Below are 23836 nucleotides of genomic sequence, written 5' to 3'. Positions count from 1 at the left end.
TGCTATGTGATTATATTACAAAGTGACTAAATGGTTATTAATTACATACAAATCACATACTTTTGTTTTGAAACAGGGTCTCTCTACATAGTCCTGACTACCTTGGAACTCACAATGGAGCCCAAACTGGCCTTGAAACTCACAGAGATAAGGCATGTGCCACCACATCCAGCCAGTAAATTCACTTTTAATAATGGCGGTATTTAAGATGGTTAAGTATGTAAAGTCTTAAAATTGTGGTTTTCGTTTAAAATGTCTCCTATGGGCTCCTGTGTGAATTGTATGGTCCCCAGAAGGTAGCACTATTTAGGGAAGTTGTAGAAACTCAAGGAAGTAGGAGGTGGCTAAAGAGAGGAGGTGACTGTTCTCCCCGACTCTCTCTCCCTTACCTCACCCATCAACGCATTGTACAATCTTCCGTGCTACCTCTTCCCACAACCATGATGTCCCGCCCAAACACAGAGCAACCTGACTCAACTCCCTGAAGCCAGAGGAACCATGTTCCCTGTGGTTTTAATGCTGTTGCAACACTGCGTGATAGAACACCCATCTTCAATGAAGCCTTCAGGGAAACATCTCACGCTCTCCTCCTCACATCAGTTCTTCTGTCTTTATTCTAGTCAGCACTGTTGTCAGCTGGAACTTAATTTATAAATATGGTGCTTACACACAAATGTGCGAAATAAAATTTTGACTGAAAACCGACTACTTTAAAAGCCAGCTTCAACGTCTTCCAACACTTCGATTAATGTTTTCGATGAGAGACCTACTGATATAATAAACGTAAGTAATTACTCTGTGTAAGGCCATGAAAGGTGGGATTTGCCACACACACACGGTGGGTACTTACATGAAATTCACACAGCCCGTGCCAGCTGGTGGGGCGATCCAGACGAAGCTGAGGTTTGTTGTAGGCAGGTGACTCACATGAGAGGCCACCACGCTGCACATAAACTGGTTACCAAACTGGTGGTCGGACATGATCCCTGAGAGACAGAGAAGCAGGGGTGTTACAGAGAAAACAAAATGAACTCCTTCCTACCCACCAAGGCATCATGATAGCTTCTGAACATTTTTATTTCATACCAAGGTTCATTAAGCTAAGTGGCTTCCCATAAGTTATGCAATTTTCTTTTTTCCTTGATAGCGGTAAATTGATCATTTAAAACATTATTATCATGAAATGGCTTACAAAAGCCATCCCTAGACAACTGGCTTTGCCTTTGTCTACCGGATCCCCTCAGAGCAGCATGCACCAACAAGTCTGGATTCTTGGAGCTTTCAGAGACACGGGAGACCACACAGCACAGTGGACTGGGAGCTGTGTTAGCACAGAGGTGCTCTGGGGGACACATACAGTACTTGGATTTCTGTAGGGGTATTTCAGAGGAGATCAGATTTACCTGGCAATGCCACCATTTTCATACTGGAAACGTTACAACCTGGGGAACAATACTCTGGGCCTAATTCACTCTCAGGGAAACATGGTTTGACTTCTAGAATACAGCTCTCAAAAAAGTAGAGATAATGGTATTACTGTCTAATTTTCACATTGGCGGTACGGGGAAAGAGTGGGTGCAAGTTAGCGACTCTGTTGGTATAAAAGCAGTCGTGGCAACAGAATGAGGGGTGTTGGTCAATCTGTAGTTTGCACCATGTGCCAGCTTTTCTCTATGTGTGGGGATATCCAGCATGACGTCCCTCTTAGATGGGCTTGCCTGGGCTGTGTTCTATGACCTTGCTTATGTTCAATATGAGAACACTATGCCAATTCAGCAGGAAAGTCAGCAACTGCTGAGGGATCAGGGGATGTCTCTGGTCCCTTGTAACAGAGAAGTTCTCTTAATTTTAACACGGATAAGAACTATGAATGAAAAACTAAACAGTAAGGAAACAAGCTATTCGGAAAACAGACAAAATACCTGAAGAGGTTTTTGTACCAAAGAAAGTATATGTGGCAAATAAGATACAATAGACACTACTCCAAACTCCAGTTAAACAACAAGAGCCACATAGCAGCTCTCTATCAGAACAGCCCACATCCCACACAGACAAGACTGCTGGAAACATGGACTCTGAGGTCACAAAAATCTTCACCCTCTGTGGAAGACAATTTTCTTCTAGAACTAAAAATATTCTTACCATAACATATAACAATGATTATCCTCTCCACACACCCATGTGAAATATTTGCGCACATACACACACACAAACACACACACAGACAAACACAAACACACACACATACACACACAAACACACAAACACACAAACACACACGCACACACACAAACACAAACACACACTCACATACACACAAACACACAAACACAAACATCCACACACATACACACACACTTAAAGCAGATCTGTTAATAATTCCTAACACTCAGAAGTAACTTTCAGGAGAAGGTGAATAAATTAACTGTGATCTGTCCAGGCAACGGAGCCTGATTTAGCTAAAATGGGAAAATGATGAACAAGTTATATAAGGATGCAAAGAATGCAATCTGAAAAGGCTACGGGACGTCTGATTCCAGCCAGGTATCACACTTTACAAAGGGAAAACCTATAGAAGCAGTTCAAAGAGGAGCGCTCACCAGGGCCTGGCAAGGGAGAAGGGAAAAGGCAGAACGCAGGGTCTGAGGGCGGAGGGGCTATTCTACACAGGGCTTCAATAATGGACTGCAGCCATTATGTAAATGCTCAAACCTCGTAGGATATAAAATACTCAGAGTAGCACCTAATAGATGCTGTGTGCTCTGGATGGTAATGATGTGCCAAGTTCAGGGTCATTGATCTTGACAAATGTGCCACCATGGGACAGGATGTCAGCTAGAGAGGTGAGTTTTTGCCTTTTTTTTCAGTGTGTAGAGGAAAGGGCTATATGGGTAGTTTTTAAACGCCATTTTGCTGTGAATTTAAACTTGTCAAAAAAACCCCCACATATTAACTAACAAATTAAAACATTGCCAGGAATAGGAAACTAAGTTTCAAAATTCTCTTATTTATTAAAGTTGTGGTTTTGAGCAAAGGCTTTGTCTTCTCTCAAATTAAACAAAAGGAAATTCTATGCCCCCCATATCTAAAGTACACTGAATTCGTTGTGAGACAGGAGGAGACATATCTAGTACTACAGATGCAGGCAGGAGTCCATGTTTAGGGAGCTCACAGTCCCTAGGGGTGAATCCACTACTGCTACTTTGGTGAATGGACACAAAAATTTAGATTTCATATGTAAAGCATGGAGTGTTTAATTCTCATAGCAAACAACACATAAGGCAACACGCCATGGTGCATCTAGCTGACTGCTTATGAAAAATCCTGCTTCTCTTCCTGTCTCTAAGTATAATTTTATACAATAATATTCTAAATATTTCCCACAAAAATCTCTCAGCCCGTTCACATCGTCAATACGTGCACCTAAAGTGGCTACTTAAATATAATTTGATTAAAAGTACAAATATTTACTTTTATTTGCTCAAAACAACAACTTTAATAAACAATCGAGTTTTGAAACTTTGTTTCCTAATCCTGGTAATGTTTTAGCTTTTTTGTTACTATGTGTTTTTTTTTTTATTTAAGACAAGTTTAAATTCACAGAAAAACAAAAGTTCAGTTCTCCCGTTGCACTAATCATACCACAAGTGCTAAAAGGGCAGCTGCAGGTGGGCATGCGCTTGGCAGCAAACAGGCCATTTCCTTCAAAGGTAAAATCCCTATTAGATGACCGACGTGCAAAGCCAAATTCAGCTTCTCTGGATTTTCCTCTGGTCTTTTTAACTTCAGCTTCAGCATAGTCGGCCTGTAAGTCTTTCCTGTACCCTTCCACACTGCCCACCTCAAATATCAAGTAGGTCCCTCTGCTATGTCAACACAAATGATGCCCTCTAATTAAAACGGTCTTCAATTGTTCTCTGTTACCTCACAAATCCTACACAGGGATGCAGGCTCATTTTTTCCTCTCCAGGCTTCTGCTGAGCCTTCCACTTAATCCCGGAATACTAGAAGGCATCTGGAATGTTCTGCTTCTTTTCTTTCACTACGTCCTCCTTTCCTTAGGAAATCAGATATCCTTCTGGCAACTACATATTCAATATTCACTAATTGATAAAATAAATTAATAAATAATAAATAATAAAATATTTAATTTACTTAGTCCTGCTTTGAAAGGTGTCTCAGTCCTTGAGATTAAGAACACATATTTTTCATTAACTCATTTTCCCATTTACAGTGTTGACATTTCTATGCTCTGTTTTGTTGTGGGATATTCTCATTGCTAAACTGTTCTAGGTTTCTTTATTTTTTCCTTGGATTCCACAACAGCGCCTTACAGGATTCTGTACCCCATGTCTCTCCTAGTCTACCAAAATGAGTTCTCAGAAAGGTCCATGTCCAGCTCGCTTTCCTCTCTGGGCTTCCCGTCAGCCTCCAGCAGAATGCAGCTCTCACCACCTCTCCTTGTGTTTAACACAATATGGCTTCCCGTTCTCCTTAAACTGCCCGTTGGGTCTGAGCTCTAAGTGCCAGTCACCGCTCTTAGAAGTATATGCCCTCTCATCTTTAAGAGGCTAAGTCCGATGTTCTCTTCAAGGACAGGATCAATCTAGCTTGTTAGGACCAGGAGGGAAGTCATGGAGGTAGGGTATACCAGCCATGGCCTCACCCTCACAGGCTTCTATGGGGCTCACAGCCCGAGTCCCACGTTTGGGTAGGTGCCCCTCCTACACGTCACAGCAATTCACCCGCTCTCCCATCATAGCACGTGACTGTCTCCCCACAGCGCATGAGACAGTCCACCTTAATCTCTGTCTTCAGGCAGACGGCATGATATATGACCCATCACAGAGACTCGAGAAGTACTTTCTGTTTAAATACATAAACAACTTTAAAAATTATAAAGCACGACATATGTATGTCTTTTGATCAGAACAAGTCACACCTGATCTAAGAAATGAAAGAACAAGCTAGTTTTGCAAGGTAAAAGTGATATTATTTTCTCGTTTCAATTTTAAGCTGCGTCTTAGACAAAATTCATCAATCCGGAGAAACCACGAAGTTAGAGAGACAACGAGACGCCCAGGGAGATGACATTCCCAGAGCAGACTCAAGAGCAATGACTCAGGGACTGCCATTCCCCTCTTGGTCAAGCATGAAGCAGGGACCCAGTGTGTGGAAATGACACATCTGTGACTCAGTCTGGCTGCAAAGGAAAACGAACGCTCCAGCTACAATCATGTGGGAAGGGAATTAATGGAGCAGGCTAAGGTTTCAAACCTTTGTAATGTGACTCATGGTCAAGTAGCTTCTCTTTCCTCCAAATTCCTCTTAGGGACTGAGTCAATGTCTATGTCACATACTACCTTACTGAAATTTATAAGCTGCTGACACACACACACACACACACACGTCATATATATGTCTTATATATGGCTGACATACACACACATGTGCACATACACATACATACATGCACTTACAGAATAATGTTCCTGCTTAGCTGTCTAGGACAGTAGTTCTCCAACCTGACTGTTCAGGGGTACATCTAACCTGAGTACAGGGAGTTTTAAAAGCTTACCCATCAATTATCATTTGTACCCAGTACTTGAAAATTATTACACTATTATTAGGTATTATTAAATAATTATATTATAAATGCTGTAACCATATAGTTATAAATTAAATTAGTGCATTTGTATAATTATATATAGTAATTATAACATTAGTATTATCATTAACATTATCTAGGATTCTAAGCTTAGGGTTAAAACTATTCACATTATCAAAATTCCAATGCCACTTAAAAGTATCCAACAGAGCCTTTCTGAATGGCCTTTGTAGTAATAATGCAAAACATCCTATATCTTTTCCATTACTCCAAAAATGATCCCACACATCTCTTCCAGATGTTTGTGTCTCTGGATGTATGGGATGGGGTCCATGGGATGCATATGAAGGCAAGAGGACAGCCTTGGGTACCATTCTTCTGGAAGGATGTTCACCTTCTTTGAGTTGAACTTGACTCCTAGCCAGCAAGCACCAGGGTTCCTCCTGTACCTATTTTTCTAGTACTGCACAGAGCAACCACCATCAGAACTGTATTTAATTCAATAGAAACCAGAAAGGAATGATCTGATAGTCACAGAAACCCTATTTTGTACATAAGGACAGACTCTACCCAGCATGGCTTGAGTGAGGAGAGTAGAATAAACTAACCTCGTAAATAAATTGTCTGGGAAATAGGTGTGTGCTAACTGGATGCTACTGATAGGTGCACAGTAAAACCATGAAAGTAGGGGTCGGGGATTCAGCTCAGTGGTAGAGCGCTTGCCTAGCAAGCGCAAGGCCCTGGGTTCGGTCCCCAGCTCCGAAAAAAAAAAAAGAAAAAGAAAAAAAACCATGAAAGTAATGCATATGTACAAATAGAACAGTAAAGATGTCAGCAGAAAAAAACTCCTCCTATGACCTGGGACCGTGACGCCGATGCATTAGTCTTACCAGTCAGGATACTAAGAATATGAACGACAAAAAGTTTCCTCACAGTTAAAAGGCAGTGAGAAGCGGAGCCTGGATTCTCACCAGGGCATCTGGTGAGCAGCCAGAATGGTTGTACTGAGTCTTGATGGGAAAGTTACACTTTCCTTTTGCACATGAAGCATCAAGGACACGAAACACTCCCCTCGGCTTTTGCAACCGCAGATATGCAGTCCTTGTCGGCTTTGCCCCCGCCCAGCCTCATTCTGACATGTGGGAAATGCTGGTCCGGACTGCTAAGACCTCCTTCAGCTCCAGAATGTTCTAGACACTGTGCAAGTAAACTAAAAGAAGAGAGGATTTGGCCCAGACACAGACACAACAACCAGGGCACACCCAAAGGTTGTCGGAAAGTGAGTGACAGCAGCCAGAACTGCTTCCGTTGCCCCACAAGATGCAGGTCACCGTAGTCACCACCACCTCCTCAATGCCTGTGGCATGCCATATGAGTGATTCCTGAATGTGACTTAAAATCATATTCTTAAGATATCTGAAGTCTGACTATGGTAATAAATTTAAATGTACACTTTAAATTTACAAGACATGTTGAGTTTTAATCATACTCATAAAAGGAAAAGAACTGAAACAGTAGGGTCTAATTAAGCTGTGTGTCTGAAGAAAACCAGTGAAAATAAAGTGTACAAGTACGTCATGCATTTACATGTGTGTTATTCAATTACAGTAACTGTCTTTTATGTTCACTATTGTGCCTATATGGAAACTGTCGCACAAAACATTTCACATGGAACTTCTTCCCTTGAGTAAATACTCCAAAGAGAACTTGGCTCTTGGCAAAAGTAAATGTGTGTGGGTCTCCTGACCTGACTTGGGACAAGGACACGAGTTGGCCTTACAAATTGTGAAGTTCAACTAAGTGACGTAGCTGTTGTGATTTTCCCACGTCATCAGGATGCTTTCCTTTTGGATGTTTTACATACATCGCTGAAGGACACGATATTTGCAGACTACGTATAATTCCCATGCCAGCAATCAGCAGAACTTTAATATGCCCATCCCGTTTAGGAAGTGCGGCTGTTTGAAGTCCATTGCTGTACGAGCCATTAGATTATTCGTCTATTACCATCCAATAATTGTCTTCTGAAAGCTGTGGTAGGAGCGGAGCCCATAGCTGGTTCCTTTATCGATCGCACACCTCTGCAAGGCTCACCTCATGATGTCTTTAATTATTCTACACTTGCCTCCATGATCCCTTTTTAAGGCAGCGACACACAGCTCTGTGCCTTCCGGGACGTCATTTTCCCTGACAAGTCTTCAGTTATTTTAAGTTTGTGACTAAACCTTGTATGAACCCATTTCCCCCAGGAATGCTTCTGCCTTTTACTGTGCACACCGTGGGGTCCTCAAAACTGTAACCGGGAGTTCTGTGATCCCCCTTGCCTAGAATAAAATGTCCACAGTCTCATAAGACATAATTTATTCACTTCTTTAAAAAACACACTGAAGATTTCAGTACCCCAAATAACAATCTTGTGAGGAAATTATATTCATGCTAGGCTTCATGGATCAAAACTATGGGTTACTCGAGTCTGTTCAGTTTTCGATTTTCCACAGTGGGTTTCAGGAGCCAGGAACATGTCCAGGTTTGGTTTGTTTTTTTCTCATTTCAGATGAAAACTTTTGTCTATGCTCATGATAAAACACTGAGCATGCTTCAGAAAATGAAAACTGTAGCTGCCAATGAAACTGATAAAACACCGAGAATGTTACTTGCTGTTTCCAAGACTTGAAGAACGGTTGGTAGAATGTTTCCTGGAAAGCTCAGGGAAGTAATTGCCTTACAGCTTCTTAAGAAGTCTAAGACTCGAGTGTCTGGGGATGGAGGCTGATGAGTTCTACTTCTGTGTTTTCACCCCGTGCTCAGTTTGTAAAAGGTTTCATCGGTCAGTGAAATACGGTGTTCTGAAAACCTCATTTGAGAAGTTGGTCCTACACTTTGAAGAAGAAGAGAAAAAAAATGAACTATGGAGTTCCCTTCAGTCATTCTATAGACTGGCTTGCCTGCAGTATTTGCTGGCTTGATACAGAAAGCGCTCCGACAACACCGGATACAATTTTATACACTGAAAATTAATCAAAGAACTTCCTGAAAAACCCTTGCTGCCATATGTCTGTGAAGTAGCCGGCCGAAGGGGGGACAGTACACATGCAGACTCGGAGGTGTGCCGTGTACATCTATTTCTAAAGCTTTGAAAGCTTCTGCTTTCAGAGTTCAGCCTTAGAAGCAAAAACGTTATAAATTATAATAAAATCATCCCGGAATTGTACGATGCTGGGCACGGTGAAGATGCCTGGGGAAGCACACTGCTTCCCTACGCTTCACCAATTACGTACACAGAGCCTATTCTAAATCAGCTTGGTCCTCTCCTCATTTATGAGGGTCACCAGGCTGAGTCTCTGCTCCTCCGAACACTGCCAGTTCCTAACTGCCTTCTCCCTGTCTTTTGACATATATTATTACCTACTAGAGAGGCAGTGGGGACCAGGGTCAAACTGAGAACACCAACCCTGGAGGCAAGCTGCTCCTGTATAGACCTGTGCTCCACCACCAAGGAATCATGGATTTGGGAGTTACTTGGTTCTTCATCAAGAACACGGGGAGGAGGATAACAGAGTGACTGTGAAGACGAAATGACTGGATTGCTCATGGTGCTATGTATGGTATGGACTTTAAGTCACAGCTGCTCCCCTGTGCAGCAAAAACAACCAGGCACAGGTACACTTAGATGTTCATAGCTGCTGAGTTTGCAGACCAGCACCCTTTCCAAAGAGCAAGTGGAGCCTGCACTGACTTACTGACTCTAAGCTGCTTCACCAATGGCCATCTCTGTTGCCTTCTTTCCTACCATCAAACAGGCTCTTTCCTGAATAGCTGTGTGCTGGTAGACACCTAGGATATGCTGCCTGCCTAGCAGGCACTGCTCTAACCACATCACACTAGCTACCTGTCCACAATAACATTGATCTCACTACCTGGGACCAATTTATTCCCCTGACCTCATTTTGTTTATGTCTGATTCAAGTTGCATTTTACCTAGGTAAGGAGTTGTATTTTATGCTATAGGCCGGAGAAGTAATTAAAGAGGAGGTGTCTTGAGATATAAAACCCTGGGTATGAAAAGAACCTCTATAAGGCTTTCTTAAAGAGAGCAGCAGACTCAAGGCTGCAGCTGTGGTGGGGCAACACCAGCTCCAGGGAGTTCCCTTCAACCTTGCAAGCTTGACGTCTTGACTATGAAAGGAATGCCCGTCTGACCGGCTTGGAAGCTTACAACAGTCATCATTATACAACATCTTCAGACCTCTGCACTTCCTGATTTCAAAAACAGAAAAGGATGAGGTCACAGAACAAACTGTAACAGCTAACGTTTGCTTAACACGTAATGACATGAAGTTCTCGCTGTGTATTCTCTTTATGCAGACTAGCTCATTTGTTCATTAAAAACCCGGTTCCCGTCTTCTAGAGGCTCAGCCTGGTGGGTTTTTCACATCGGTCCACTGTTTGATTGACTTTTGTAGCACAGCCCTGTTACTTTTTGGTGGAGTGACCTTAAGCGAGTTATATAAACTCTCCAAGTCATCGTAACATGGGTAATACGATCTAATCAATGAAACATAGAAGTGATACATGAGACAATTCTCATATTTATATGCCAAGTTTCATACAAAGTCACTAGGATGGTGTCCAAGAAGGGCCAAAACTTTATTTATAGAACTGAAAACTATATTTCAGTCTTTCTTTGTCCCTACTAGACTCTCATAAAATTCCCCCTTTAAGTGGGCTGCAGATCACGCAAGCTAAGTCTGAATTCTGAGCTAACATGGTAAACTAGAGGCAGCGTAACTCTTGTTGGATCCCACAGGCTCTACATGCAGAAACAGGATTTGGCTATCTTAGCTGTGTCTTCACACTGGCAGCCCTAAGAGTGTCCTTAATTCTAGATCACCTCCAGCTGCCGCCACATTGGAACAGCTCTACCACAAACGGCTTTGTCAAAGGCTTCTCCTTTGTGAAGACGAATCACCCCATGGTGTTCTGTCTGTAAACACCCAAAATCTCCAAGGCACAGAGGCTTCTCCAATGCCGTGAAAGTCTGTGTCGTTAACACTTCCTTCTTCTCAGCATAATACCATCCCTCAAAAAGCTTTCTAAGACAGTCTTTTCTGAGTCCCTTTGAAAGTTCATACGAAATATAATGTTATCTAAACAAAGTCCCAGGCCGCTGTTTTCATTATAAACAAAATACACCTGCTCAGAAAGGGCCAGATAAACTCAAATGCAAGAGGGCGCAAATACTGTGTCACCTCCAAGAGGCTTTCCTTCAGAGATGCTTCTGAATCTACTCTTCACATAACAGACCACTGTTTTCCACCATTGATGACGAGTTCTTCTGCTCACACAATCTACTATGAGAACATAATATATTTGGGAGATAAGTCACTTCTGAGAAAGTATTAGGCCTTATATCACGCGCTGCCAAGGTAATTTGATGGTAGGAGCTATCCGTGGTGCTGAAGCTCAATCCCAGACCGTACCTGCCTTTACTCAAGGCATTTAGCTCAATGAATGTCTTCCCTACATTTTCTATCCCCTTGCCGCTGTAAGCACTCATCAATGGAATATAAGCAGAGCTGCAACGACTAATTCCTAGATGAAGCAATGAGAGGAGGTAGGAAACTTATATGTTCTCCTTCTCTTGATTTCAAGACGACGCTGAGCAAGCTTGACAACGGCCTCTACTGCAGAGGAACAGCATAGAGAAAAACCCACCTAGGACCGTCTGGCTCATGTGGCCTTCAAGTCAAGATACGATAAAGGCTAATTTGCTCCAGCAGCAAAGTCAGATTTGTCTTGCTACCACATCTTTTAGATATGAATCCTACCATAGCTGCCATGTTAGTTCTTAAGACAAATGATTTGGTCTTACTGATTTCGAGCAACGCCCCTCAAGTCATTATTTGGTAATTGAATGACCAGATAACCTGAACACCCAAACTCTGTAGACTGTTTCTGTTTTCCTCACAGTGCTATGCATCCTCAGAAAGACGCATGTGCTTTCAAAGCAGTCAAAGCAAAACTGTGACAGGGGTAAGCTGCACAGGACTAACCAATAGCAAGATTTGAAAGCCAAACATCCTGGGTTTGCATTTCAGCTCTTCTGTACACCATGTCTATGCTACACTATATACTAATTATCTGTTTCAGAAAATGTCGGTGAAAAGTAACGCTAGCTGCTTAGTTAGGTACAAAGTTAGCATATGTAAAGTGTTTAGAAAAATGCCCAGCATGCACTAAGTGCTACATAAATGTTGGGTGATTACTACTACATCGTTGAAAATTTCTCTCAGGAACCCATTTCTATCAATTTCCTAATGATTTAGGAAATATTTTTGTTTTTTTGTTTTGGTGAAGGCATCATTCAGTACCTCGTATTTGCTTTCATATAGAATTATGGATACTTTAAAGAATATTAGATTAGCACATTAAATCACACACAATACTAAGAAGTATAGCTTAAAATATGTGCTGTAACACAGTTTACTATAAGAACTCATTGTTATATATGACAGTAGCCGATTATGTACCGGAAGGAAGCACTAGCAGGGCTGGCCATGTAGGTCAGTGGTTGAGCCCTTGACCACCATGGACAGGAAGCCCTGGATGCCATCCCAGAACTGAGCAAGAAAGCAGTAACAATGGATGAAGATTTATGGGAAAAAATGTATCCCATTCATTTATCTGTATTTTCACATTTTCCAGACCCTTGATACCTAAGTATCTCCTGAGTGAGACAATACCGCTTTAAGGAAAAACACTCTTTTCATGTGAAAAACACGTTTCGCCATTTCCATTTAAGTTTTATTAAAATTCATGTTCTACTACATCAATAATTAGACACAGAATCTCGAAAATATGTTTTCCCTTTGAGTCTAAACGATTACAAGTATATTCCTAGTTTTCAGATTTAAGATAGATTAGAAAATTAAGAATGAAGCACTTTATTTTAAAAACTGTAGTACTCTATACACTGAAGCCGCACAGAGAAGAACGACGTGAACTAAAGTGCTCTGTGGGCTGCTGGACTTTGTAGCCACCTGAAACCTCCAGTGCTAATTATTTTTCCCACCCATCCCCACTCCAGTTCCTCCCCCTTAACTACCTCCAGTCTCCCCACCTCCCCCGGGAACCCAGACCTCTTCTTTTTTTTTTTTAAATAGGCAAACTATTTGTTAGAGGTAAATTTAATTTTTCGTCCCTCAATATTTCATTTTAAGTGTTTTTAAATTTTTTCATACCCTATATGATTAGAACTCCTCTCATGTTCTATCCAACAGTTCCCTGCCTGCTTCATGTTTCCTAATAAACCCACTTTGTGGTGCCTACCCAAATGTGCACGGGAGCATGGAAAAACTATCAGTCATTAAATCCTACTAAAATAAAAGAGTGATTCTTCTTCCCGCCTACAGCTAGTCACTGACAGCAGTTCCCCTGTTTGAGGGCCTGGAGATCACCCGCTCTATGTCAATTTTTGGCTGGTATGATCTTGTGTAGGTCTCGTGCAGGTAACCACAGACGCTGTTTGCTCATAACTGCAACAGCCATTTCACGTCACGAAAACCTCAGTTTCTTTTTAAAACGACTGGGTTTTGAAGCTTTTTTCTCACTCGGTTCTTCGCCTTAATCCAAATGACCAATTTTTAAATAACATGACTTCTTTGAAGCTTTGTCAACATTTTCTCTGTAACATAATTGTATTAACCATATACCACACCTCTTTTGTTACTGGTAAAGCAGGGCGATTTTAATGAGAAGGGTCCCCATGGATGCTTGATTTGTTGGTCCCTAGCTGGGATAACTGTGAATGATTTGAAGGCCTGGCCTAGCTAGAGCAGTTGTGTTGCTGAGGGTGGGCTTTGAGGTGTGAAGAGTACTTGTCACTCCCAGTTAGCACTCCCTAACTGCCCATAAGGATGTCAGGTCACAGCTATCGCTCCAGCACCATGCCTGCCTGCTTGCTACCACGATCCCTAAGTTGACGGCCATGACCTCATCATCGTCCCTAACCCCAATAAACACTTCTAGGAGTCGCTGGGCCCATTCTGTTTGTCACAGCAATTGAGAAATAACTAAGATGTAAAGTTAATATAATTTCTACATATACTTTGAGAAAAACAAATTTAGGCATAGGTTTGGAATTATTTTACAGTATGCAATTGAGAAGAGAATCACTCCCTTTTTAAAAGAGTTACTCATAGTCCTTTATGGTTAAAAACAAAGTATTAGAACTTTTCATTTTTAATATCAAATTTATAAGTATTATGTTAGAATATTAATATGTATAATTTGCAAAATAAAAATAAACATGTACGTGCTATGAAAAAAATCTAATACATTTATCTTTATCTGTCAGCTTAGAAAATCAAAATAAAACATAATTTTACAAGCACGGCAAGGAAAGTAATAATAGAAACAAACAGACCCTGCTAAGGTCTTTGAAAAGAAATGTTACTAAGAAACAAATGTGGTTACAGCCTCCTGGGCGTCTTCAGCAGGCCAGAGATGGACTAAGGTATTAAGAGATTCCATGACACGACTGTCAGGTCCTTAATTTATCCCCCAGGGTCAATAAAGAGACAGCAAGAATGACTGTGACAGCCTGATAATAAAAGGCTTTCATGGGCTCAGCTCTTCGCTGTACCTATCCAGGGAGGGCCAGAGAACATGCCAGGTGTCTGGCCAAGAGACTCTCAGGTTGGTCTGGCCTGGACAGGATGCTGGGTTTCTGCCAATAAGTAGTAATGAAGTCTTAGGGGACTTAAGACAATGGGAGGCTCGCTAGTGCACAGATACCGAAAAGGCAAAAGCATCATGACAGAAGTATAAACTACTTTGTGAGTTCAGTAAACTATTAGATGAAATTTGAGACGTTCTGGGAAAAAAAAGAGCAGGATTCTCTCAACAGATAAGGTGCCTGAGAAATGACGCTCAAGGTTGATGTGCACATGCAGGCACCTGTTCCCACATGTATGTGTATCCATGGGCACACACGATTTTCATACGGGAAGAAGTTCTTGTGCCTAGAAACATCGATAGTGAGAGTCACCTTCACTGGTGAGTTGGAAGCCCAATTAGCCGTGCTACTCCTGTCTGTGCAACAAATTATTATTAAGAAAAATGCTTAGACTTACATTACAGCATATATGCATAGGTTATATATATGTCATATATGATATATATGTATATTTATAATATTGTGTTTTATAGCTATGTACAAGAGGTTGACTTTCTAAAATTTAAACGCATAGCTAGAAGACACCACTATTTAAATTATATTTAAATGTAGATATTTACCTAAAGGGAAAAAGGGACATTCATTCCATAGAGAGTCTGTATGGGTAGCTTCCTCATGTCATCCGGCTTTTAAAGCAAGTTAAATTGCCTTTTAAATAGATTGTCCAGTGGTCAGGCATGTACAAACAGCCTCACCGGAGTGTGCGGGGATCTGCAAACAAACTCAATTCCAATAGTGGGGAACAGGACCTGAGGGGAGCTGGAAATTCAGCTCCTGGTTTGTGGCGCTGTTCTCAGAGGCTGAGCATGTGTCTGTCACATGGCTAGTCTGTACCTGTGGCACAGGTAGGAAGTATGGCCACGCTGCCAGGGCACTGAGTGGGGATTTATGGCTGATGTCAAGAGCTCTTTAAAGAACTCACAAGCAGAGCACTAAACACTACCCTCATCAGGCAGACCCAAGGGTGGTAAACAGGCTTTGAAGTACCAAGAGGGAGAAATACAGCATCCATTTGTTCTGCTTCAGGAAGGCCGGTCACCAGGGACAGAAAAGGGAAAAGCACTTCTTCAGGGCTCCAGGGAGCTTCTGACTTCATGTTTCACATTTATCTCTAGCCACACCTTCAGCGGTATTTCTAACACACTGACAACACAGTAACATTTGACCTAACTACTCTTCCTTTGGGAATTCCTTAGGCATCCTTCTCTGTGTGTGTGTGTGTGTGTGTGTGTGTGTGTGTGTGTGTGTGTGTGTGCGCGCGCGCACGTGCACACCTGGTTGGTTTTCAATATGGATACAGAGTGTGCAACTGGGATGGGACCTTGGTGGCCTCTATCTCTGTCTCTTTACGTGGCTGAGTGACCTTGGCATGGTTCTTTAGAGTCTACAGGCCTGCATTGCCTATCACATTTTCACAGGGGTATTGCAAAGTTTGCAAACTGTTTACTTGCGGACCCTAAGCATCCGCATGTGATAACTGGCTTCTCATGATATTGGTGTATGGTGGCTGGCTTGGCAGAGGAACGTTTCCTTCCTCACCTACATTAGAGCCATGGCGGTACACCTTGTTCAATCACCACGCTCATTTGCCACTGTAATGAATGAGACTCTACGGGAGCAATACCCCGGCAGCTAGTACGCGTTATTCGAGCGGACGCCGGCAACGGGCTGAACGTCTTATTTACCAATGAATAATGATGTGGTAGCTAACTAGCCTTACAGTGAATGCTAGCCCTAGAGGGGAAGGAGCCTTACATACTTTACTGCCAGCAGTGAAGGGCTGAGCACCGGCTTACACAGGGTACAAAACAGTACGGAAGGAAATGCCTCCCTTTGACAGTGTCAACTCTTCATGACAGTGTGAGAGTCACTGAAAACTACGGAAAACTCCTGTTCCCGTAAAATGGTGGGCTTGTTCTTTTTTTTGAGAACGTATAGAAAAATAACTGGAGTTAAATGCTTCGTTCTTGTGAGTCAACGATGCATACTTTGCACACTGAATGCAGGGTTGGTGTTGGTGCGGTTGGTAAGGCTGCCATTTCTTTATGAGGAGGCTCTGCTCATGTAGAATCTATGTCAGCGTCACAATCGACCTCATGATTAAACGCGATGCAAGCTGACTGAGTATTCTTTTAAACAACTGGCACACCGCACATTTAATTTCTTCCCATTCCCCATAAGGAAGCAACTTGAACTATTAACAAGCCTACGTTATGTTTCTAACTGTGCTATTCTATAAAACATTTAGGGAACATCTCCAAATCAGAGTGGACAAAACCCAGAACCTAGCATAAGAAGTTTCAGGGATTGGAAAAATCTAAAAAAGAAAGAGTTCTACAGGCACCACACCGAGGGCCCAGGAGGAGCCAGGAGTACTTGAAATTTTTAAATGTGTACAATGACAGCAACAAATGTTCCTCAAGTCCCCAAGAACAAAATTATCAAGTCTATGTAAACACACAGTTAAACCCCATCCTTCGAAGGCATGCGTGCAATCTCCTGTCTTAATATGCATGCCTAGCTGTAATAAACTGAATTGGGTATATGTCATTCATTATATCATAACTATAAATGGAAAAGTTTAATATCCCCCAGATGTTTCTAGCAACAGCAGCGGGCAATTAATGATGACAAGGCTAGAGAAATCCTCCAAACAACTTTATACTCAACTTGCAAAACAGTTACTATTCATCCTGCAATGTACTCTGTAAAAAGCAAAGGAGTTAAGACTGCTACACTGTGCTCCCCGGGGACTCAAGGTATTTAAGTTTTATTTAATTACAGAGTGTAGCCAGCCAGTTATTATGTGGAGTAAGGCAGCGAACAGAGTCACACTGTTTTATGAGTCCTCTGATAGCACTGAGTTCTAAGTGCTTAGAAGCTGGCAAATGCATAATAAAGAACGTAAGAAACTCTTAGATGAGGGGGAGACCCAGAGAAATAAAATCGGTAGACTACCAGTTTTAAGGTTTATTCTATGACCTATACTTTGCCCCCCCCCCCCCAATAAATCTTCCTAACCTTATGAAGCAGCTCCACGGGACTGTAGAGCTGCCCGGTCCTGAGGGCCAAGCACACATCTCTCTCCAAGTCCAAATTAGTGGCATCGTATTGGCAGCTGGAATCTGGCCACAGTGGGAAGACTCACACCACAGAAATTGGCAGACACTGCAGATCAGGGCTTGTTTTCCTACTGGAAATCTGGATCTTAAAGCTCTACCTACCCTCAGTCTCTGCCGCTAGATACAAGAGTGGTTACACCTCACGTTCACTGGACCGGAAGTGGAGGATAGAGTTCAACAGTGGGTTTTGATGAATTCACTAACTGCTTTATAAACACTATTTACTTACAGAAAGAAGACAAGCGAACCGCCTCAAAGATCCAATAACAGAGATTGCTAAGCAAATGTTGGCCATACGATGTAGTGCTATGGACAAATATCTCCATGTCATGTTACAAGGGCAGGGCCTTGCACTGTGCAAATATTACAGAACCTGCAATGAACTGAGTTCAGCCAAGTGAGACGACTTGAACTAAAGCTAAGCGGCTAACACACTACAGTGTCCCTCAAAGTATCTTCCTCCTCATTTCTATTTTCTGTCTTTGAAATATCTTGACATGTATTTATTCATGCATGTGTGTGTCCTATATACCATGACATGCAAGACTCAGTCCCTCCTTCAGCTCTGGGTGGTCCTGGGATTGGACTCTGGTCACCAGGCTTGGTACCAAGTGCCTTTGCTCGCTGAGCCATCTGACTGCCTCTCATTTTGTTCTTAAATAACTTTATTGAAATATAATTTATCTGCCACAAAGTTTACCCCTGCAAACAGTTGGGTGGTATGTGTGTGTGTGTGTGTGTGTGTGTGTGTGTGTGTGTGTGTGTGGTGTGATATGTATGGTGTGTGTGTGTGTGTGTGTGTGTGGTGTTGTGTGGTATGTATGATGTGTGTGTGGTATGGTATATATGGTGTATGTGTGTGTGGTGTGATATGTATGGTATGTGTGTTTGTGTGTGTGTGTGTGTGTGGTGTGATATGTATGGTTTGTGTGTGTATGTGTGTGTGTGTGTGTGGTGTGATATGTATGGTGTGTGTGTATGTGTGAAATGTGGTATGTATGGTGTGTTTGTGTGTATGTGTGTGTGTGGTGTGATATGTATGGTATGTGTGTTTGTGTGTATGTGTGTGGTGTGATATGTATGGTGTGTGTGTGTATGTGTGTGTGTGTGGTGTGATATGTGTGGTATGTGTGTTTGTGTGTGTGTGTGTGGTGTGATATGTATGGTGTGTGTGTGTGTGTGTGTGTGTGTGTGCAGTGTGCATGGTGTGGTATGTATGATGTGTGTGTGGGGTTGTGTGCCTGCACACACACTCTCTGATGATGTATGGGAAGAACCACTCGCACTACTTCATTTGATTCTTCTGTCTCTCTTGAGCACAGCTGAATTCTTATAATTCAAACACAATGGAACAATTTCAAGCAACTAGTCCAGTCTTACTGTGCTGACATCTCAAGCACACACTCATGTGGCATCAGAAAAAGAATAAAGCCTTACTGTATACTACAATAAAGACACCCAGCATACCATCCACTACTTTGAAAAACCATTAGGACTTACGGTAGAGTACTGTTAACCACGTCAAATGGCCCTGTTACCTACAGGCCGCACAGGGATGAGAACAGATCCCTAGACCCTACCGGAGGTCACTTGCATTCTGAGAACTTCACACCCACAGACAGCCTTCCATCTGCCTCATCCTGGCACAGCCACCACTTGCACCTCTGTTTCAGTGAGCTTGGCTCTTTTAGATTCCACATACACCAGGAATTATGTCGGTGCTGCCCTTCCTTCCGAGACTGGCTCATTTTGCTTAGCACAATGTCACCGGTACTTCTGAAGGAGATAGATTTCCTAAGGTGAATTACTTTATTTTAAGTAAATAATTGCCAAAGTACAAATCAGGCTAAAACCAGCAGAAAGAGAAAAATAAAAGCAAAAATAGAAAATAGGAAAAAGTCAACAGAAACTGAGTTGAAATTTTAAATAATGTCCTTGTTTTGCTAGCTGAGTCGTACTCTATTGTGCAAAGGAACCACGTTTTCTTTATCCATTCTTTGGTGAGGGGCATCTAGGCTGATCTCAGTAGTTTTGGCTATTACAAATAAAGCTGCTCTGTGTGTGTGTGTGTGTGTGTGTGTGTGTGTCCATCGAAACACTGCTGAGTGGTTCTATATCAGCTTGATACACACTAAAGACAACTAAAAGGAGGGAATTCCAATGAAGAAAACGTCTCCATAAAATCAGGTTGAAGGCAAGCCTGTAGGGCATTTCCTTAAGTAGTGCTTTGCCAGCCATGTGGAGCAAGCCAGTGACGATCACAGATTCGTGCTGGTAGTATGTTACATGAATCATGGACTCAAATAAATACTTCACAAATGGAAATCCACAACCAATGTGAAAAAAATTGCTGTTGTCTTAAAATACGTCTCTCTCTTGCAATTGGGCCCGGAAATGGGATAAGGTTGACCTATTCCACCTAAAGTGGTAAGTACCACGTCAGGCGACACGGAAGAGCACTGCATGCTCAAAGCAGTAACAGGTTGATAAAGGTTGAGCAAAACCCTTCGAAATCTGCTTTGTCCGTGTCTTCCACAAACCCTGCTATGGCGAGGTTACAGAACTGCTTTCCAGCAGACTTGACAGCAAATGCAGTCTTGCTTCTCTGTCAGGACCTATTCACTGTATTGGTTATATTTTAAATAAAAATAAATGAAATTGTAGGTTCCACAGGCACAGGGAAATGCACTGACTAAGCATAAGTACTAGCAAAACATGTACCCCAGAACATGTATCCTTCATCATTCTATAAGAGAGAGAACTCATTACACAAAACACAAGCTACACCTCCCAGTGGAAACCACAGAAGACACGAGATAATAAAGCAAACACATGTAGGTAAATTCCCTTCACATTTTCCTATCTGTCACTTATAGCCTCACCCATCCCTAACACACATCCTTTCGGGCCAAAGAGCTATAGGATGCTTTTAATTACCTAGAGAAGGAATTATTAGCCTAGGCCTAATTTGCCCTCGCATATCAATATCATAAACCAAATAACACTAGGAGATACCTAAACTATACTAGTCCAAAACACAGTATTCTAGAACAATGGGCCCCTGAAAGCCAAGTCTGCTCAGGAACCAGACTGAGTAGGTGCTACTGAGGCGGTCCCAGTAGCTGAAGCCAGGGCAGCCAGTGTTTACCTGAAGCAGCCTAGCTGAACGCTGCTGTGTGGATCTTGTTAGAGAATAAATGTTATTTATTGGCGCTCATTGTTGCACACAGTGGTTTTAAACGATGAGGCATCGCCTTCATTTAAACAGAGAAACTCGATAAGCCAGATCATTTCTATTTCCCAGTTTGGTAATACTCCTCTAAAATGTCAGCCCTTAGGAGAAAGATTAGTTCATTATGTGGCCTTGGTGCAGGAGAACAAACGCACACGTAGGTTTGCTATGTGTCCTCTGGGCAAGGAAACAGGAAGACTCCGTGCTACCTTTTGTTTTTGAATATATATTATAAGCCATTTTAAAATGTGCTAGATCTACGTGTGAGCTGACGGTGCAGCTATTATATTTCAATAAGGAGAGAATAAAAAATTGAACTAAAAATACCCCAAAACCCTATGAAGAATATCTGTGTTTCTTCAACCTCCATGTTCATTTCTGACTTACAATTCTTACCTCTTAATGTTATAAACAAAAACAATAACAGTAAACCAAATGCCCCTGGCGGTGTCCCCGTGTTGTAACATTTTCCTCCATGCCATCGAGAAATTCAGTCTGCTCCTTGGCGGGGAGCAGCTACGATACGTATGTCATAACAGAGGAGCAGATTTATTCTTGAGTAGCAAGACAAGGGAACAACAATCTACCAAACTCTCCCCTGCCTTGTTTTTTTTTTTTTTTTTTTTTTTTTTTTTTTTTTTTTTTTTTTTTTTTGAGACAAAACAATGTGGGGCAATCAGCAGCAGCCTAATTCATATTCTGAACCAGAGTCAACCCTGGGCAAAGCCGTGAAGTCAGCCAAATCCATCTGCCACGTCGTCCCTCCTCCCCTTTCAAAGCCTTTTTTCCTCCTGGCGCCAAGTGCCCTCCTGCTCTGTCCAAGAGCCTGACAAAATCCAAAGCTGTGTTTTGAGGAGAAAAAGGGACCTCCCTAAAGGCACCCCAAGGCCACCTTCACGCATAAGTGGGAATGTGCCCCACAGGGACACAAACAGGGAGCAGATCCCACTCCTTCACCAGGAGGTGCCACCTGCATCTGCGGCCTAAGCACTCGGAGCTGTTTCTAATCAGTCAAGAGGAAGCCAGCAACCAACCCTCAACCTGTTCAAAATGAAGGTCCGGTAGGATCGTGGGCCACGCAAAGCAAGATTTAAGGCCAATGTTGGTATTTTTATAATTCACAAGCTTCTTGGGTATACAGAAAGATTTAAAAGACAAAATAATGTTACCTAAAACCTACCTTCACATCAAAATAAACCAAGCCAACTGTACTAAATCCTGTTATTAAAAATTTTACAGAACCCAGACTGAAAACTGCTTCTAAGTCACCATGTGTAGCTTAAGGATCTGCACTTATGTCAGCCCAGGATATTTTTCAGAAAAAAAAAATAATCTGACAGCCATCCCCTGACCACACAGCAGTTTCTATGTGTGCCTGATGCATGAGAGAACTCTGTCCAATTTTACATCCCTGTCTTGGGTTTTTGAGTTTTTCGTTTGTTCTAGCTCTTTCTTTACGAATTCCCAGGTTCTGCTGAGTAGTTCTTTTATGTTCCTTATGACCAATGCTATTCTCTCTGATTTGCCCCTGTCCTGCCCAGTTGGCTTTCCTTGTTAACTTCTATCGTTATCTTTCCTTTGACATTTGCCATATTTCTACACGATCATTAGGTTCTTATGCATGTTATTTACACGGCAAATCTCTTCCCATCCCTTCACTTACAACCTGTGTTTTTCTGTGTGACAGGATATAGTTGGGTCCTGATTTTTAGATCTTTTCTTTAGATTATTAAATCTCTGCCTTTTAAAGAGTAGTTAACATATTTGTATTTAATGTAATTTTTATATATTTGTGTTTACATTAACCACTTTTTACTTGTCCTTTCAATATACTGAGGTTTGAAAGTACTAATATATACATTTTTTGATGTATAGAGTATAGACCTTAAAGTTTTGAAGCAAGAAGCTAGGTTCAACATGGTACAATAAATATTTTAAGCCTGTATTTATCTTTTATTATTTTTATTTATATATACATCGATATATTAATATATATGCACACACTGACATATACCATATATGATATACATATGCATAAATATTTGTGTTCTGTGGCAAACTTTGAATAGGGTACTAATATCTATTTATTTAAAAATTTATATGCATACATATATATATACACACACACACATATCCTATAATCACATTATACTGCATTTTGTCATGGTTCTTGATTTTAAAATGCAGAAAATATGATTTGTGTTACTTTCCTCTGAGAGTTTTGGTTATTTTCTACCTGCTAAGCAATTGAATTAATGGCTAATCGCCTTGAACTTCTGTAGCACAGTCAGTGAAGTCACAGGGCTGTGCAATCCAGCCAGATTCAACATTCAAACCATCCTGCTCTCTCTATTAAAGACCTTCCAAGTTGGGTCTTTCTTCCCAAGGGAAAGCCTTTCTGGATTTCTTGGTACCTAAGCTGAATATACAAGTAGATTTTAGACGCTGGAATGATCTCATAATCATAAGCCAATCAATCTCAGAATCGGTATGACTGAGAAGACAGTGAGAAAGGTAAACACATTAGCAATCCCTGTCATGGAGAACACATCGGCGCCTTTTGAGAGGGAAATGGGTTTCTGGTGTGGAGTTTGGCTTTACTCACTGGTATGCAGCCATTTCTACCGGAGGCTTTAGATGCTACCGCCTGTATCAGAAATGTTGCATCCTCTTTCCTAGTCTTAGAAATTAGACTTGTGATGTCTAACAGTAATTGCTCACACCTCTGACCATGGGACAGTGAGCAGATTCTAACAGTCCATTCTGAGTGGACCCAGACTACATTTTGAAACATTGTTGCAGAATTGACTATAGGCTAGTACTACACAAAACAAAGATTTAATGTCGTTACTCCAAAAAGATGCTAGATATTCATCATTTCTCAAGCAAATTTAAAATGCCTTGTTAAAGCTATAAAACAGCTATAAGCCCCAGACTTGGCTGACCGTCTCTGAAAAGAATATACAAAGGACTTGGGATGTTTTTCCCCCAGCATAGTCTGGAAATGTCAAAAATTGCAACCAGTTAAAACTCAAAACCCTGAATCTCTCTTCCATAATTGATGAACAGAAATCACTGTGGGACTTGCTAAATGAAACTTCCTTGGAGTAGAATGATTCCAAAGAGATTTAAGAGAC

The 23836-nt window shown here is 41.6% G+C and overlaps 1 protein-coding gene across 7 annotated transcripts in view; it reads right to left on the bottom strand.

Annotated features, from left to right (window-relative positions):
* Reln (reelin) overlaps nucleotides 1-23836 on the bottom strand; it is a 420816-nt gene that overhangs the window by 299848 nt on the left and 97132 nt on the right. For all 7 annotated transcript variants that reach the window (XM_087655993.1, XM_087655991.1, XM_087655994.1 and 4 more), the window contains 1 exon segment: nucleotides 851-986. In XM_087655993.1, the coding sequence (XP_087512119.1) occupies nucleotides 851-986 (136 nt within the window).

The sequence above is a fragment of the Rattus norvegicus genome, chromosome 4 (genome assembly GCF_021556685.1).
Source record: "Rattus norvegicus strain SHRSP/BbbUtx chromosome 4, alternate assembly SHRSP_T2T, whole genome shotgun sequence".
Lineage (NCBI taxonomy): Eukaryota > Metazoa > Chordata > Mammalia > Rodentia > Muridae > Rattus > Rattus norvegicus.
The sequence above is the reverse complement of the archived record's forward strand: the minus strand, read 5'-3'. Positions and strand labels throughout refer to the sequence as shown.